Source organism: Littorina saxatilis, linkage group LG15 (genome assembly GCF_037325665.1).
Source record: "Littorina saxatilis isolate snail1 linkage group LG15, US_GU_Lsax_2.0, whole genome shotgun sequence".
NCBI classification, from domain to species: domain Eukaryota; kingdom Metazoa; phylum Mollusca; class Gastropoda; order Littorinimorpha; family Littorinidae; genus Littorina; species Littorina saxatilis.
In genome coordinates, this window is record NC_090259.1 from 32,485,048 (window position 1) to 32,503,049 (window position 18,002).

The following is an 18,002-nucleotide window of genomic DNA, read 5'->3' on the forward strand; positions in this document are numbered from 1 at the left end:
AAAACACCCCTCTCGTGCCCACGGTCCCATATATGGGACGGCACTTCAAACACTCACAGATGCAAGCAAAACTTTTTTTTAAACAATCTGCGAAATCCATATTCAGATAACATCAGTATCTCCATTATTTATTCTTTGTTTGGTATATAAAAGTCCTTGGTAAAGAAAATAACAACTTACCTTTTACTGCTTGCCATTCTGCTCATCAATTCAGACCAAAAAATGCAAATGGCTGCACCTGTGTGAAACGGTAAGGGAGATACATCCCGTTCAACACGAAAACTGGACACACGTAGCCTCCCTTGATATGTCTGGGGAATGATAACCACTTTATTGGGTTCAGTTAATTTATAATCTCCACTAAAAGATAGCGTCCCATATATGGGACGGTGGGCACATATGGGTTAATTAAACAAAGCTACATCAGTTTGCCTGGATCAAAAAGTCCTCCAAGTCAGTGTCAATCTGTACATTAATAAAGTTATACAGCCACTTAAAACGCAGCAATAACATGGTCAGTATTCATGGACGTTAAGAAGACTGGACCCTGCAGATTCGAGCAAAAATGAGAATGGCCTTGATTTTAAATCTTGGCTGACGTTATCCATTTGAGATCACAGGACTAGTAGGCCCTGAAAAGCCACATACGTTTACATTTTGGCCATCTAAGTGGGAAATATTCCGCTGAGATGAGTTCAAGAGCCACGAATAAGAAATTGTTTTTATTACAAATAACATCATATAGCAGTAAAAGGGCTTATCTAGCCTACTGGCCGTATATAAATTTATGATATGATATGGTGTGATAAAAAGTGCAAAATTAGTGAATTCTTATTCTTGTTTGACGCATTATTGTGTGCATTTCTTTATCCTTTTGGTTCACGACTGACTGCCGAAAATACCAGACACAGATGTGTTTTACTAAAATTCTGCTGTCACAATTCATCACAATTTTACACTGTGTCAAGGACAACTTTTGGGGTCTTATCAGTACAGTGTACCGTTTTGGCTTGTAAAAAAGGTTACCTGAAGTAATGGCAAAAGAACAGATTATTTTGTTGTACGGTGACACAGAAAAAAAGTGTTAGTACTGCAATCGTTGGCGAACAGATTGTATGTCTTAAATCTTAATACGAAGTAAAGCATTGTTATAGAACAGACTGTGCCTGAGCGCTCAAAACGAGGTAATAGTTTTAGGAAACAGATTGTCCAAACGCTTTTAACGAAGTGAATTATTGTTGAGAACATTTCGCGTGCAAGATCTCAACCCCGAACACAGACAATCATGGCGCCTGTCAGACTGCTGGTTTTATTCACCGTTGCTTTAACGTCAGCGTTAGTAGACACACATCAGACTTCTACCTCTGATGCAAACCATCCTACTGCACAGACGCAAACAAACGGTCCGGCCAGACAGCCCAACATTGTGTTCGTTCTTGCCGATGACCTGGGCTACAATGACGTAGGCTGGCACAACCCCTGGATCCAAACCCCGCACCTGGACAAGCTTGCCGTGACAGGGGTGCGACTGGAGAACTACTATGTGCAACCCATCTGTACCCCTACCAGGTCACAGCTTCTGTCGGGTAGATATCAGGTGAGTGCTACTGTGTGCAACCCATCTGCACCCCTCCAAGGTCACAGCTTCTGTCGGGTAGATATCAGGTGAGTGCTACTGTGTGCAACCCATCTGTACCCCTACCAGGTCACAGCTTCTGTCGGGTAGATATCAGGTGAGTGCTACTGTGTGCAACCCATCTGTACCCCTACCAGGTCACAGCTTCTGTCGGGTAGATATCAGGTGAGTGCTACTGTGTGCAACCCATCTGTACCCCTACAAGGTCACAGCTTCTGTTGGGTAAATACCAGGTAACTATTACCATGTCTAACCCATATGAGGTTTTATCTGTGCCGGTAGTTTAAAGTACCTTACTCCTTTGACCTTACAGTCCCTACTACAGTGAGGCGAGTAAGGTAATTCATGGCTCCCGTGGTCTCACCCTAGCTTGTGTAGATGGTCCGATCCTGGACTGGTGAATAGATGAGTAGTACTTTCATGTGGTGACACCTTCTGCCTAGTTGATACCGGGTAAGTATGCAGCTCATCTGTACATCCCCCACCAGCTATATCAGAACTTGTGTGTGGTACTTGTACTACTTGATCTAACCTTTAGGTAGATGATACGATCTTTGCAGTGTAGAATTACTATGTGCAGCCCCTACCTGTTTACAGATATTGTCTGTTAGATATTCACTCAATCAATCAATCAATATGAGGCTTATATCGCGCGTATTCCGTGGGTACAGTTCTAAGCGCAGGGATTTATTTTTATTTTTTTTATTTTATGCAATTTATATCGCGCACATATTCAAGGCGCAGGGATTTATTTATGCCGTGTGAGATGGAATTTTTTTTTACACAATACATCACGCATTCACATCGGCCAGCAGATCGCAACCATTTCGGCGCATATCCTACTTTTCACGGCCTATTATTCCAAGTTACACGGCTATTTTGGTGGACATTTTTATCTATGCCTATACAATTTTGCCAGGAAAGACCCTTTTGTCAATCGTGGGATCTTTAACGTGCACACCCCAATGTAGTGTTCACGAAGGGACCTCGGTTTTTCGTCTCATACGAAAGACTAGCACTTGAACCCACCACCTAGGTTAGGAAAGGGGGGAGAAAATTGCTGACGCCCTGACCCAGGGTCGAACTCGCAACCTCTCGCTTCCGAGCGCAAGTGCGTTACCACTCGGCCAACCAGATATTATGTTAGTGTTACTACCGTAAAATCCCTAGCATAAGCCCACCCCCCCTGTGCACAGATTTAGGGCAAAATTGGGGGGTGGGCGTTTGCTAGGGATAGACCCCTTTGCACAAAGTAAGTGTTGTGCTCAACCGTGTAATTGAGTGAATACAAACCCAGAAAGCATGTAAGTTAGGTCGTGTGAGTAGAAGTGAAGGAAAAAAGAAAAAAAAGGACTTTGAGGCAAAGAAGGCCAACCATGAGAGAGAGAGAGAGAGATAGATAGAGAGAGAGAGAGAGAGAGAGAGAGAGAGAGAGAGAGAGAGAGAGAGAGAGAGAGAGAGAGAGAGAGAGAGAGAGAGAAAGAAAAGGACTGGCTCTTCTGAAAACAACACGAGCATAGTCATTCATATAAATTTATGAGTAAAAAGAAAATCGCCAGACCTTTGCAAGGACAAACAATAACAACACAATTCCGGGAAAAAGAAACTTGATGAAATGTCGAAATGTCAACACCAATGAAGCCCTTTCTTCTGTACAGGGAAGAAATTACACGATCGTCTTTTGAAATGAAACGTTAACTGAACTTGGATTTTGTCTTCAAAAGGCCCAATCTTTCTCAGAAAGAAAAACCCACAAACTTAAGAAAAAAAGAGAAGAGAAACTCGAAAAAACATGAACGATGGGTGGGAGTGAGGAGAGGGGACAAAGAATAAGAAAAAAGGAAAGAAACACGAAAAGGTAAAGAAGGGGGAAAAGATGACTTTTAGAACAGTCTGCACAAATCCTGGTGAAAGTGAGCCTATAGTCTCTTTGAAAAAATCAGGGTGGGCGTTTGCTAGGTAGTTACCCCTGTGCACAACTTTTGGCCCAAAGTGGGGGGTGGGCGTTTGCTAGATGGTGGGCTTATGCTAGGGATTTTACGGTATATGTGCAGCCTATCTGTACTATTAGCAGGTCTCAGTTTGTGATCAGTATCAGGTTGGTACTGGCTACTAATTTGGCCTCGACTCACCGGCAACACGTTCATTTGTCTCCAGTCTGTGTGTGAATTATAAACACATTTGGGATATGGACAATTGATGTACGTTGCCTTAGGTTTCTCAAAAGTATAACCACTGAGTCCCGCCGAGTAAGTCTACTTGCAACTTTCATGCAGCTTTCACGTTTGCTTTTTTCTCTCGTAAAATCTCCGAACTTAAGATCAGGTCGTCATATCCCTATACGTACCGTACCCTTTGCTAAATATGCTTGGAATCGACGCAAGAGTTGCGGGTACGCACTAATAAACGTACCTACAAAAACACGGGTTGCTGTTTTATTTATTTGGGTTTTTTGTGGGTTTTTTGTTTAGTGTTTTCGATTTCTACACACAAGGCTATCTGTTTACTTGTTTGTTTGTGTCCTTTTTTTTCTCTCTCTGTTTCATTCCTCTTTTCTTCGTGTTCAGATCCACACGGGCCTTCAACATGGAATCATCTGGTGGGCCCAGGCCAACGCTCTGCCCCGACAGACGCCCACCATTGCTGACGTGTTGCGTACATCCGGGTACCGCACCCACATGGTGGGCAAGTGGCACTTGGGTTTCTACAAGCCCGAGTACATGCCAATCAACAGAGGCTTCGACTCCTACTTCGGTAAGTGAGACCTGGGTTTCTACAAGCCCGAGTACATGCCAATCAACAGAGGGTTCGACTCCTATGTTGGTACGTGAGACCTGGCATTCTATAATCTATATTCGGTAATAGCCGTTTTCCTGAAGTAACTCTGTTAGGATTCTCATGCGCTTTGGAAGAGTTGCTTCCCTGACAGTAAGGCAATGAACGACACGCCGCCGGTCAGTGAAGACGAACAATCAGGGGAATCAAAGCGAGTATTTAGGTTCAATGTGTAGTTTCTGCAGTTTCTTCTCGGTATGATGACCTTTTGTCTCTCAAAAATATGCATATGGGAGCTCAGGACTCTTTTCAGCAATTATTGCTGACCTACAGTGATCGCAGACAACGAGTTTTGCACGTGGTTACGTGAGTTTCCGAAAAGACTCGTGTCTAGCAATCACTGCAGACCATCGTGAACACCAGTGTGCATACTTTCCAAAATAATTGGGGTTCCTTTTGGTCGTCATTACATGTGATGCATATCAGAGCAAATTTTCGCTGTGATCGCCTTGATCGCTCGTCTACACTTGTAAGGGGCGCAACTCTATAGACAGAGTTACTTCCGAGCATGAGCACAGGAAGTACGCAGGCTGATGATCTTTGGTATATGACCAAGTGGAGGGGTGATATTATTCAATGTAAAAGGCTGGCTAGTTCTGACACGGTGAGCCGAGCTGTTTTCGCGAGAAGGAGTGTGGCGATTAAGTGGAAGTATGTTCCGATCCCATGTAAAAGTCTCAACATTTCCAAATGGCCAAAAGACTAATTCCTTCATTGACGTTTAGTCTCACGTTGACAACAGAAAGTCTGAACACAAATCAAGCATGTTCCCTTCCGCTGCTTGGGAAACGCACGATACAAGTGGTGGCAATGCTGCTGCTGATTCAGTGCAATTAGGATTAATTCTCATTGTGAAGGCAAAGACAATTATGCCAAAAAAGTATTGCTGTTAAGGAGAACGAGGAGTTTTGCTGTTATTGAAATGACGTTAAACACATTTTTGAAAATGAAACAGGTTTTCTGACTGGCTCGGAGGATCACCTGACCCATATCACGTGTTACAAAAAGTGGTGCGGCTATGACCTTAGAGATGGCCTTGACCCCGCCACGAACATGGAGGGCAACTATTCCACAACCATGTACACGCAGAAAGCCGTTGATCTCATAAATAACCATGACGCTAGTAAGGTCAGTAATGAGATTAATGCTGCCTTATTTTTGTTATTTAAAATTTTTTTTATTAACATCGTTTTCCGTATAAGCTTTCCACAGATTCTTCATGATATTGCTATATCGTAAATTATAATTACTGAACATAATATCTATGCGTGCAACGTTCAAGTAGCCAACACATTTTTAACCCTTTCGCTTCCTGCAGGACGTCACCTAGCTGACGTCCTGGGTGACAGCCAAGAAGACAACACATTTTTAACCTAGGACGTCACCTAGCTGACGTCCTGGGTGACAGCCAAGAAGCCAACACATTTTTAACCCTTTCGCTTCCTGCAGGACGTCACCTAGCTGACGTCCTGGGTGACAGCCAAGAAGACAACACATTTTTAACCCTTTCTCTTCCTGCAGGACGTCACCTAGCTGACGTCCTGGGTGACAGCCAAGAAGCCAACACATTTTTAACCCTTTCGCTTCCTGTAGGACGTCACCTAGCTGACGTCCTGGGTGACAGCCAAGAAGCCAACACATTTTTAACCCTTTCGCTTCCTGTAGGACGTCACCTAGCTGACGTCCTGGGTGACAGCCAAGAAGCCAACACATTTTTAACCCTTTCGCTTCCTGCAGGACGTCACCTAGCTGACGTCCTGGGTGACAGCCAAGAAGACAACAACGTGAAACAAACAATGTGTGCGTGTGTGGTGTGTTCATTTGGACGTTAATGGCACATTGTAAGTTATCAGTTCAAGAAAATGGAGGTATCGCTTTGCATACAAATATTTCCTGACAGCGAACAGGTTAAAGCTATGAGAACAAATGGCCAAAAGAGTAATTCCTTCATTGACTTCTAGTCTCACGTTGACAACAGAAACTCTGAACACAAATCAAGCATGTTCCATTGCACTGCTTGAGAAACGCACTATACTACGCACAAGGATAACGTAACAAATATCACTGTTTCTCCGTTGAAAGTCTGAACACAAATCCAGCATGTTCCATTCCACTGCTTGAGAAACGCACGATACTACGCACAAGGATAACGTCACAAAATGATATAACTGTTTCTCTGTCGGGCAGCCCCTGTTCCTGTACCTGGCCTACCAAGCCACCCACGAACCTCTCCAGGTACCCGACAGCTACTTGCAACAGTACCCTGACATCGAGGACAGCAATAGGAGAGTCTTTGCCGGTCAGTATTGCCTGGGGGGGTGGGGGGGTGGGGGGGGGTGCGTGTAGAGGTGGGGAAAGGGGGGGCGCGGGGGGGGGGGGGGGTTACGGCTGATGCGTACAAACATTTATGATTACCCTTCTATATATTTTTTTTCACCATTCCTTCAGTGGACATGTTTAATCTTTGTGTGACTCTGATAATGGCAAACTGTGAACTGTTCAAATCAATGATGAATAACAAGAAAGAGCTTAACATTCCTGGGGCGTTTATTCACGATACTTTCCTCAGAAATTGTGCTAAAGCGACTTTACGGTGGCCCCACCTATCTAGGAAAAACAAACACACCATATATAACAACTGTGATAGAGTGATATATAGAGGTTACAACACGAGTGGCTTTTTATATGGCTTGTATTTCAGTCAAGACCCAGCGGATAAATATCAAGGGAGTCCCTTTGATATTCCCGCTGGGTCTTGACTGAAATACAAGCCATATACAAAATCACGAGTGTTGTAACCCAGGGCCGGACTACCGGGGGGGTTATGGGGGTTGCGCAACCCCCCCCCCCCCCCCCCTAGCCTGAACATGTACCTTACTTATTTAAAACATTTTTTATTATTGCTTATTTTATGCCGTTTCATGCAAGGAGCGACCATTTTCTTATCTCAGAATATGACCTACCCATCAGCTTCAGGGGGCTTCGCCCCCTGACCCCCACAAGGGGCTCTGCCCCTTGACCCCGCCCAGGGGTGGACGAGGGGGGAGGGGGTTTCTAGGGTTTCCGGACCCACCTTATAAATATAAAAATATAAAAATATTGAATGAGGTATGCATTTCTTTATTTTACATTGAGTTTCAATTTTGGGGGTTATAATCAGTGACAAAATCTGCTGCCTGAAACTGGTAATGATCATCCTCAGAATGCACCAGATTGCACCATTTTGTATCCTTTTTTTCAAAATTTTCCGGGGGGGGCATGCCCCCGGGCCCCCCTAGATAGCTAGACGCTTCGTGCCGTCGGCTCGGCGCTTTGCGCCTTCACACCCATATCTTCACAATATACTTTTGAACCCCCCCCCCCATAAAATGAACTGATCCGCCCCTGCCGCCAGGGGGGATATCCCCCCTGGACCACCTCTAGCAACCCCCCCCCCTCCTCTTAGCCTAGTCCGGCCCTGTAACCTGTATATCCCATAAAGATCTAAAAGACAAAGTGTGACGGAAACATCAAGCTTTAGTTGTCTGTTCAGATGAGTTACCACTGCACATACCTTATTCTAAAGGCATGTCTGTTGCATGATCTATGTCAAGTCGGTGCATAATGGTGGCTTGGTTGTCCCCGTCAGTAGAAAGCCTCTTACACGGATTTGACTGAATACCTAGTGGTTACACACGCATCTCCTGAGATCTTGGACACCTTCATCGTCTATAGGGCCTACTGGGCCGCAGAAGAGCTAGAAATACTCGCAAAATGCATTAAACAGCTTGTCCAGAGAACAATCGTAGTCGATGATGTACCGATAAGAGCGTGTGTACCGAACACGCTTGTAACTTCACAAGAGCATAGCCTGAACATAGCAGTGCTGGTCGGACGGACTGGGTTTTTAACGATTGCTAGTTTGACTTCTGTTTTAGTTGAGAGAGCCGGCACCAACGAGCACACACACTCAAACACTTACGGCTTGTCATGTTGATCACAAGAGAATGGAAGCGGAAACATAACAGAGTACGTCCCCAGAATATGACGCGATGGACGACAGACGTCGAGTCATGAAATCTATGACGCTGTGATGATAGTCTCAGCAAGTCGAGATTAAAACTCATCTATAGGCCTAGCACTGAACGACTCTCGCGCAAGTTCTCAAAAGCGTGGTTACCCCTAAGGCTTGCACATCCGGTCGATAGGTACATGTGCATTTTGGAATGTCAAGGACGACAGAAAGTAGAGCCAGCTATGATGTATTTCGTGCACCCTTATTTATCCACTATTTTATGTGTTATAAGAGTGCAATAGTTACATCATAAATTTAGATGTAACAAGAGAACAATGGAAATACAAGAAATATACCTAGAGTACATTTACAGAGACAAAGAAGGGAGGTCATGGGATATAATATTATATTTGTGTGTGCATCACTTTTGTCTCGGCTATACAAAGGGCCCTTTCATAACAAATCCTTCTCACATTTTACGTGTGTGTTTATATCACTCATGCTCATGGTCGAGGGATAGTATCATTTAAAGTCACGATATGCTGAGTATAAATAGCAGATATCGATATCGAAATTTCAACGACAGTCGATCAGCAGCGAAACATTCCGGCATGACGTTTTATACTTCCCTTTCAATGTCACTTTTCGTTATCGGTCTTCGTGGCGCAACGAGATAATACGGCGCTCTGGATCGATGGGTCCGGGGTTCGAACCCCTGTCGGGGGGAACTTTGCATTTAGTTTAGTGTTTAATTGATTGTGTTTTCATTGTCTGCATGATATTCGTGTGTAAGTGGGTATAAGTGTGAAGTTTTATCTGAGCGGGAGAGTGTGTGTCTTTTTTTGCGTGTGTAATTGTGGTTAGGTATTCGGTTGAATATATACAGGAGATATATGTAGAGGTTACACGCCGAGTCTCAGTGATTATCAAAAATAATGGTCGAAGTTAGCGGATCATGAAAAATGCGAGCTTTAGCGAGCTTTTTCATGACCGCGAACTGAGACCATTATTTTTTATAATCACTGAGACGAGGTGTGTAACCTCTTTATTCCTCCTTTCTTCAGTTATTCAAAGAAAAGAGGAGTTTTTTTGCGAAAGTTTGATCGAATCCTATTCTCTCAACCAGTCAACCTGCGCAGGCGATCGATTAATGCGCGGTTGTATAGTTCCGTGCAAATCATTCCATTCTGTTAACACTTCTAGTCAGTTTTCCTATTTTGGGCTAAAATCAAGTACACAGATATGCTGTTATTCTGCTGTGGCGGCAAAGGCAGATATTGTGTGTTCTGTATATGTTTTGGTATCGCTTAGAATAATGTTTTTTCGTCAAATGGGACTAGCAGACGAACTTTTGCACCCGTGTTCCAACGTTAAAAACTGTATGAAGTTCAGTTTTCTGGGGAAAATAGTGTATGAAACCCCTTTATGTTGTTTAAATTGATGAGATGTGTGCATTTGGTTGCGTGTGATCTGTTTATTAAATGAAATATTGTTGAAAACTGACCGTCGGATTGCAGTCTGTTGTCGAAGGAACTGAGTGAAAAGAAGGGGAACTACTCTTGTCGCTAGACAAAGTATGAGTTACTTGCCTTGGCCCGGGAAATTGCTTGTGATGAACGGCTTGAGGCACGGCAGATGAGATTCAGAAAACAACCGAACTCATGGATTTTATATGGAGATTGATGTGTTCAGGCCTGTAGTTGTTAATTTAAATGCGGTATGTTTGTATTGTTTGCTCCAGAGATGTATACTTCGTACATTAGAGCGTTCGGAACTTTTCAGTCGCAAAAAGTAGTACCGAAACAGAACAACCTCTCAACCCATTGCACTATCGAGGATTCAGGCTGTTGCTGGGTCGTTATTTGTTTGGTTGCTGGGTCATTATCGAAAAATAACTACCCCTACAAGTTTACAGAGGTAAAGAAGCAGAGGGGGGAATAATTACCCTTTACTAACCGCCCTGATATGGCCCTTCGTGGTCGGCTGGGCGTTAAGCAAACAAACACACAAACAAACAAACAAACCCTTTACTAATTTGTGTGTAAATTGACATGGATACGCATTTGGTGCTATCTCAGTGAAACGGAACCGGGTATTCATGCCAGTACATGTATAACATAAAAGCAAGTTACATTTCATCAGTAGCCAAGGCTCTGGTCAACATATTCATCCAAGACTGTCTTGAATGAAAAACAACATTTTCTTGTTGTTGTATGTTTTAAGTATGTCCGTTTCTAATGTTTTGACCCTGTAGGCATGGCAACGTGTCTTGACGAGGGAGTACGAAACGTGACGACGGCGCTACAGAACAAAGGAATGTGGGACAACACGGTCGTCATCTTTTCTGCTGGTGAGTTGCAGGGCTGGACCGAGGAGGGGGGGGCAGCAGGGGGGCAGCAGGGGGGGGGGGGGGCTTCCTAGGTTCCGGAAGCCCCCCCCCCCCCTTCTTTAACTGGCAGATGTAATTTTTTGCCCTTGGACAGACCCCAAAAGACCCCTTTCAAATGTTTAAATTCCAACAGCAATTTAGTGAGGCCAACAGACTCTCTTCCTGGCCAGCCCCTGTACCCCTGTCTCACTGTGGTAGCCCCTCACTTTCTTTCACTAGGATATATGCCTGAGTTAATTTAAAAACTTGGGTCAGTAAAAGAGGCTTTTATTCTTGCTTCCACAAATTCCGAGAGGCTTACAAATCCTGACAGGCTTAAAAATCTTAAAAGAGTTATTTCCAAAAATGTCTATTGATCGTTCACGTCGGAGACGTTGGTCCGTAAAACAGCTCTTACTCTGCCGCGCCGCTTAAACATCCTGACAGAGTTATTTTCGAAACTATCTAGTGAGAAAGGCGTCGATCTTTTACTTCGCTTTTTATGATGTGCAGACAACGGTGGCCAGGTGTATTTCAGCGGCAACAACTGGCCCCTGAGAGGGTGGAAGGGATCGCTGTGGGAGGGCGGGATGAGGGCCTCGGGCTTCGTGCACAGTCCTTTGCTACCGACGCACGTGCAAGGCACGAAGACGCGCGAGCTGATGCACGTGACAGACTGGTTCCCCACCATGCAGACACTGGCTGGCTCCCACCCACTGGCAGGGCTGGATGGTTTTGACCAGTGGAACACTATCAGGTGATATGCGTGTGGGGTTGGGTGGATGGTTAGGGTTAGGGTTAGGTTAGGAGTGGGGCAGAAGTCCATTATACTAGAAGTAGTATTCATTCACTTGAGGGTGGGGTGGATGGGGTTGTTTGCAGGGTTGTGGTTTTTGTAATGGGGTGTGGGTGTGTTCTTGTGCGTTGTTTGTTTGTTTGTGTGTGTGTGTGTTTGTGTGTGTGTGCGTGTGTGTGTGAATGTGTGTGTGTGTGTGTTTGTGTGTGTGTATGTGTGTGTGTGTGTGTGTGTGTGTGTGTGTGTGTGTGTGTGTGTGTGTGTGTGTGTGTGTGTGTGTGTGTACGTGTGTGTGTCTGTGTGTGTGTGAGTGTGTGTGTCGTAATTCCCGCATCATCCGTATCATCATTGATTAACTTTTTTTACTGTTTCTTCGCCCCTATTATCATTTCAGTATTATTTGTCTCCAACAATGTTGCATTATTTTCATATCTCCTTCATCAGTATCGCCTTACTCCTTAAGGCAAGGGCGCTCAGAGCCCCAGAAAAGGACTGCAACATAACATCTTTAATGTATCGTTTCAGTAAGGGCGCTCAGAGCCCAAGAAAAGAACTGCTGCATAACATCTTTAATGTATGGTTTCAGTAAGGGCGCTCAGAGCCCAAGAAAAGAACCGCTGCATAACATCTTTAATGTATGGTTTCAGTAAGGGCGCTAAGAGCCCAGGAAAGAACTGCTGCATAACATCTTTAATGTATGGTTTCAGTAAGGGTGCTCAGAGCCCCAGAAAAGAATTGCTGCATAACATCTTTAATGTATGGTTTCAGTAAGGGCGCTCAGAGCCCAGGAAAGAACTGCTGCATAACATCTTTAATGTATGGTTTCAGTAAGGGCGCTCAGAGCCCAAGAAAAGAACTGCTGCATAACATCTTTAATGTATGGTTTCAGTAAGGGCGCTCAGAGCCCAGGAAAGAACTGCTGCATAACATCTTTAATGTATGGTTTCAGTAAGGGCGCTCAGAGCCCAAGAAAAGAACTGCTGCATAACATCTTTAATGTATGGTTTCAGTAAGGGCGCTCAGAGCCCCAAAAAAGAACTGCTGCATAACATCTTTGATGTGCTGTTTCAGTAAGGGCGCTCAGAGCCCAGGAAAGAACTGCTGCATAACATCTTTAAAGTATGGTTTCAGTAAGGGCGCTCAGAGCCCCAGAAAAGAACTGCTGCATAACATCTTTGATGTGTAGTTTCAGTAAGGGTGCTCAGAGCCCAAAAAAAGAACTGCTGCATAACATCGTTGATGTATAATTTCAATAAGGGCGCTCAGATCCCCAGAAAAGAACTGCTGCATAACATCTTTGATGTATTGTGTTGTTTCAGTAAGGGCGCTCAGAGCCCAGGAAAGAACTGCTGCATAACATCTTTAATGTATGGTTTCAGTAAGGGCGCTCAGAGCCCCAGGAAAGAACTGTTGCATAACATCGACCCACTGGCGGAGCCAAAGGGCCAGCAGTTGTACAACGATACTTTCGACACCCGTGTCCAAGCCGCTATACGGGTGGGGGACTACAAACTCCTCACTGGTGACCCAGGTCTCTGCACAGATTGCATCTCGACGGGTGCAATAGCCTAGTGGTTAATGTGTCGACCTTCTGTGTAGAATATTCCGGGTTCGAATCCTTATGGGTTAAGGGTGGATATTGTGTTTAGATTCTCCTGTAGGTCAACTTACGTGAACAGACTCATCACTGGTGACCAAGGTCTCTGCACCGATTGCATCTCGACGGGTTCAATTGCCTCGTGGTTAAAATGTCGACCTTCTGTGTAGAATATTCGGAGTTCGAAACCTGAGGGGTTAAGGGTGGAGATTTGTTTTAAGATTCTTCTGTAGGTCAACTTACGTGAACAAACTCATCACTAGTGACCAAGGTCTCTGCACAGATTGTATCTCGACGGGTGCAATAGCCTAGTGGTTAAAATGTCGACCTTCTCTGTGGAATATTCGGGGTTCGAATCCTGAGTGGTTAAGGGTGGAGATTTGTTTTAAGATTCTCCTGTTGGTCAACTTGCGTGCACAAACTCATCACTGGTGACCAAGGTCTCTGCACATATTGCATCTCGACGGGTACAATAGCCTAGTGGTTAAAATATCGACCTTCTGTGTAGAATATGCGGGATTCGAATCCTGAGTGGTTAAGGGCGGAGATTTGTTTTTAAATTCTCCTGTAGGTCAACTTACGTGAAGACCTGATCATGCCTTATCCCCTTTCCGTGTACGTGGCAGCACATACCAAGTATGCACAGGAAAGACAATGGGATCCGTGTCAGGGTTCGGTGAATTATAGAACCTCGAAAAAATCCTGCAAGAAAAAACAAGAGAAAGAAACTCTTCCAAGACTCATAAAACCCGTTTTTACACCCCCGGTATAGGGGTGTGTATAGGTTTCGCTCGATCTGTTTGTTTGTTTGTTTGTTTGTGTTCGCATATAGATCTCAAGAATGAACGGACCGATCGTCACCAAACTTGGTGAACAGGTTCTATACATTCCTGAGACGGTCCTTACAAAAATTGGGACCAGTCAAACACACGGTTAGGGAGTTATTGGTGGATTAAGATTCTACATTGACTTATAGAGGGACATATTAATGGTCAAAGGGAAATAACCACACTTGTTAGCAGTGCCTGCTCAGTTGGTGGCAGTGAGAATGCTAAGGACGGGGGTGTTTTTCCTACCTCGGAGGAATTTCTTGTATTGTCTGGAATTCGTCTACTCTCTCACCCGACAGAAAACTGATTCTGCATAGCTCCAACTCACTGTTACTTCTCTATGTTAAGAAAGTAGTGTCAATGTTATACATTCATTCGCGCATTTCGTCAAGCTAATTTTGTGTCTACTTATTGTTTGTCTGTGCACTTAAAAGATCGTTGGGTCGATAAATTTGTGACTGTCACGTATTGTTTTGTCAATAAGAAATGTTCAAACAACTTACTTTTCTCGGTTTGTTTGACTCTATGTTAAGGCCGCTTCCTAAGGCCAAACAAAAATATATGTTGGTTTAGAGTAACCCGACCGACCCTATTTTTTTCCGCCGACCCAAACACTTTTTATTCATTTCTCAAAACAAAACAAAAACTTTTGGCACATTTTGCGAACCATACCGAGACTAAGGGAAGTAACCTTCTTTAAATAATCGACTACGTTGGGGTTTTTTTAAAGAAAAAAAAAGAAAAAGAAAAAAGCCGACCTACCGGCCCTATCTTTTTGGGTCACGTTACTCTACCCAATATATATTTTTGTTTGGCCTAATCTTAAGATCCTTTTACCCAACAGGCAACGGGTCATGGGTGGCCGCGCCAGAAAGCGGGTGGCCTGACCGGGTACCGAACGAAGCGGGTGGAAAGAACGTGTGGCTGTTTAACGTGAGGACTGACCCGTCTGAGTGGCACGACCTGTCTGACCAGCGGCCGGACATCGTGAGGCAACTGCTGGACAGGCTCAACTACTACAACTCTACTGCTGAGCCCTGCAGGTGAGTGATGCGCGTGGGTGGTAGTGGGCGGACGATGTGGGAAAGAGTGAGGCAACTGCTGGACAGGCTCAACTACTACAACTCTACTGCTGAGCCCTGCAGGTGAGTGATGCGCGTGGGTGGTAGGGGGCGGACGATGTGGGAAAGAGTGAGGCCACTGCTGGACAGGCTCAACTGCTACAACTCTACTGCTGAGCCCTGCAGGTGAGTGATGCGCGTGGGTGGTAGGGGGTGGACGATGTGGGAAAGAGTGAGGCCACTGCTGGACAGGCTCAACTATACTACAACTCTACTGCTGAGCCCTGCAGGTGAGTGATGCGCGTGGGTGGTAAGGGGGTGGACGATGTGGGAAAGAGTGAGGCCACTGCTGGACAGGCTAAACTTCTACAACTCTACTGCTGAGCCTTGCAGGAGGGTGACGTGCGTGGGAGGGTGTGGGGATGGTAGGGGGCGGAAGATGTGGCAAAGAGGGTGTGAATGTGTGGTTTTGAGGGGTTGACATGGAGTGCGATGTGTGTGAGTGTGAGAGGGAGAGAGGAGAGACTGAAAATGTGTAGGTGTGTATGCGTGCGTGCGCGCGTGTGTATTTGTGTATGTGTGTGTGTGTGCGCGCGCGTCTGTATATGTGTTTGTGATGTGTGTGTGAGAGAGAGAGGAGAGAGAGTGTATGTGTGTGTGTGTGCATGCGTGCGCGCGTGTGTATTTGGGTACGTGTGTGCGCGTCTGTGTGTGTGTGTGTGTGTGTGTGTGTGTGTGTGTGTGTTTATGTGTGCGCGCGCTTCTGTGTGTGTGCGCCTGCGTCTGTCTGTCTGTGTGTGTGTGTGTGTGTGTGTGTGTGTGTGTGTGTGTGTGTGTGTGTGTGTGTGTGTGTGTGTGTGTTTGTGTCAGTATCTGTGCGTGTGAAACACTGAATGTTCAGTTCCACCATTTCATTTGCACAAATCTCCATTCATCCTTCTTCTTCGATCCTGCAACATCTTGGCCTTCATGCACTCTTTCTTTCTTAAAATCCCTTGATAGTTGTAAATCGCTATTTTTCAGAAGAAAAAAAACACCAAGTGCACTTGAATCGATTAACATTGACACTACTTTCTGAACTGTTGTTGACAGGTATCCATCTGATGACCCGCGGGCGGACCCTCAGCTGCACGGTGGATTCTGGGGCCCATGGGAAACCGACGCCACTTTGGTTTAAGTCTTCCATGTCCGACGCCATTTTGGTTTAACTCATTCATTTCCGCCGCCATGTTGGTTTAATTTGTCCATGTCAGACGCCATTTTGGTTTAACTCATTCATTTCCGCCGCCATGTTGGTTTAATTTGTCCATGTCAGACGCCATTTTGGTTTAACTCATTCATTTCCGACGCCATGTTGGTTTAATTTGTCCATGTCCGACGCCATTTTGGTTTAACTCATTCATTTCCGCCGCCATGTTGGTTTAATTTGTCCATGTCAGACGCCATTTTGGCTTAATTGTATGTTCATCGCAGATTTAATGCATCATGCGCGAGTGCCATAGAAGACAAAACTTTTCGTTGATGCCTTGCACGCGTGTCAGAAAGGAAATAAACATATCATTTAAATGAAAACTGCTGTTTACAGCTTGATTGATTTGTAGTTTGTTGGAAACCTTTCGTTGATCCATTGTACACGTTTTTGAGCGGAAATTATCAGAAATGTTTTTGAAACTAAAAGTCTGTTTTCGTAAGATTCGTTTGTGGTTTGTGAAAAATGTTCAGGTGGGATAAAAGGACGAAACGTTATGCTTGTGAATTAAAATACACAGGTATTTTATTCAAATTGAAGGTCTTTTTCCGTAGGGTTAGTTTCTCGAAACAACAAACAACAACAATGACGACAACAAAACAACACCAATCAACAGATACAGACCAAAATATGTGTGTCTGTGTGTGTTTGTCTCTGTCAGTGTGTGTCTGTGTGTGTTAGTTTGTGTCAGTGTGTGTCTGTGTGTGTTTGGCTCTGCCCGTGTGTGTCTGTGTGTGTGTCTCGGTCAGTGTGTGTATGTGTGTGTTTGTCTCTGTCAGTGTGTGTGTGTGTGTGTGTGTGTGTGTGTGTGTGTGTGTGTGTGTGTGCGTGTGTGTGTGTGTGTGTGTATGTGTGTATTTGTGTGTGTGTGTGTGTGTGTGTGTGTGTGTATGTCTGTGTGTGTGTGTGTGTGTGTGTGTGTTAATCTGTGTCTCTGTGTCTCTGTCTCTATATGTGTTCGTGTTTGTGGGGATATATCTATGTGTGTGTGTGTGTCTCTGTGAGTCTCTGTGTATTTTACTCTATCTGAGTATATGTGTGCCTGTGTGTGTCTTTGCTTATGTTCATATCTGTGGCTGGCTGGCTGGCTTTTTGCCATGCATCCATCAACAATAACAAACTGCCAGTCATACGAAGAGCATGCAGACAAACCTAAAGCTCACTGTTAGTGTTTCACATAGTACTCACTTTGCATTCTTTACTACAGTCCGAATTTTGTATTTCACGTGCGTTAAAATAAGTAGCCTGTGTGCGTTTTATTTTTTTATGGACTTTTTTTTTCCTGTTTCGTTTCGGTCGATATTCGAAAAATGTTGTACATTATACAAACCTCCCGACAATATTTTTGATAATTAGTAACAATACTACAACGATCGAGTTATCATTATAAATATTGACCTTTGAACGATTATGAATCCGCATATCCATTGTGAAAAGGATGTTACTCAAACCTGGCATTGTCCTTATATTGCTCTCTCAACTTGGTGCCCACATGTCTGGCGAGGTTCACACTGAAGAGGTCCAGCCTACATATCTAAGCATCTGATCATGACTGCCAGAGTGTTTGTCAACTGCGTTGTCCTTGGCCAGACGCCGATGTGAATTTAAAGGCACACCCTGACTCCTTGCTGTAGAT

The 18,002-nt window shown here is 44.5% G+C and overlaps 1 protein-coding gene across 1 annotated transcript; it reads left to right on the forward strand.

Annotated features, from left to right (window-relative positions):
• The first annotated feature begins 1,285 nt into the window (after positions 1 to 1,285).
• On the forward strand, positions 1,286 to 16,443 carry LOC138947991 (arylsulfatase B-like). The gene is made up of 10 exons (XM_070319517.1): positions 1,286 to 1,597; positions 1,727 to 1,801; positions 4,204 to 4,390; positions 5,427 to 5,599; positions 6,659 to 6,770; positions 10,720 to 10,815; positions 11,347 to 11,590; positions 13,009 to 13,160; positions 14,901 to 15,099; positions 16,210 to 16,443. The coding sequence occupies exons 1-10, from the start codon at positions 1,286 to 1,288 to the stop codon at positions 16,292 to 16,294; spliced, it is 1,635 nt and encodes a 544-aa protein (XP_070175618.1). The 3' UTR covers positions 16,295 to 16,443.
• The last annotated feature ends 1,559 nt before the right edge of the window (positions 16,444 to 18,002 follow it).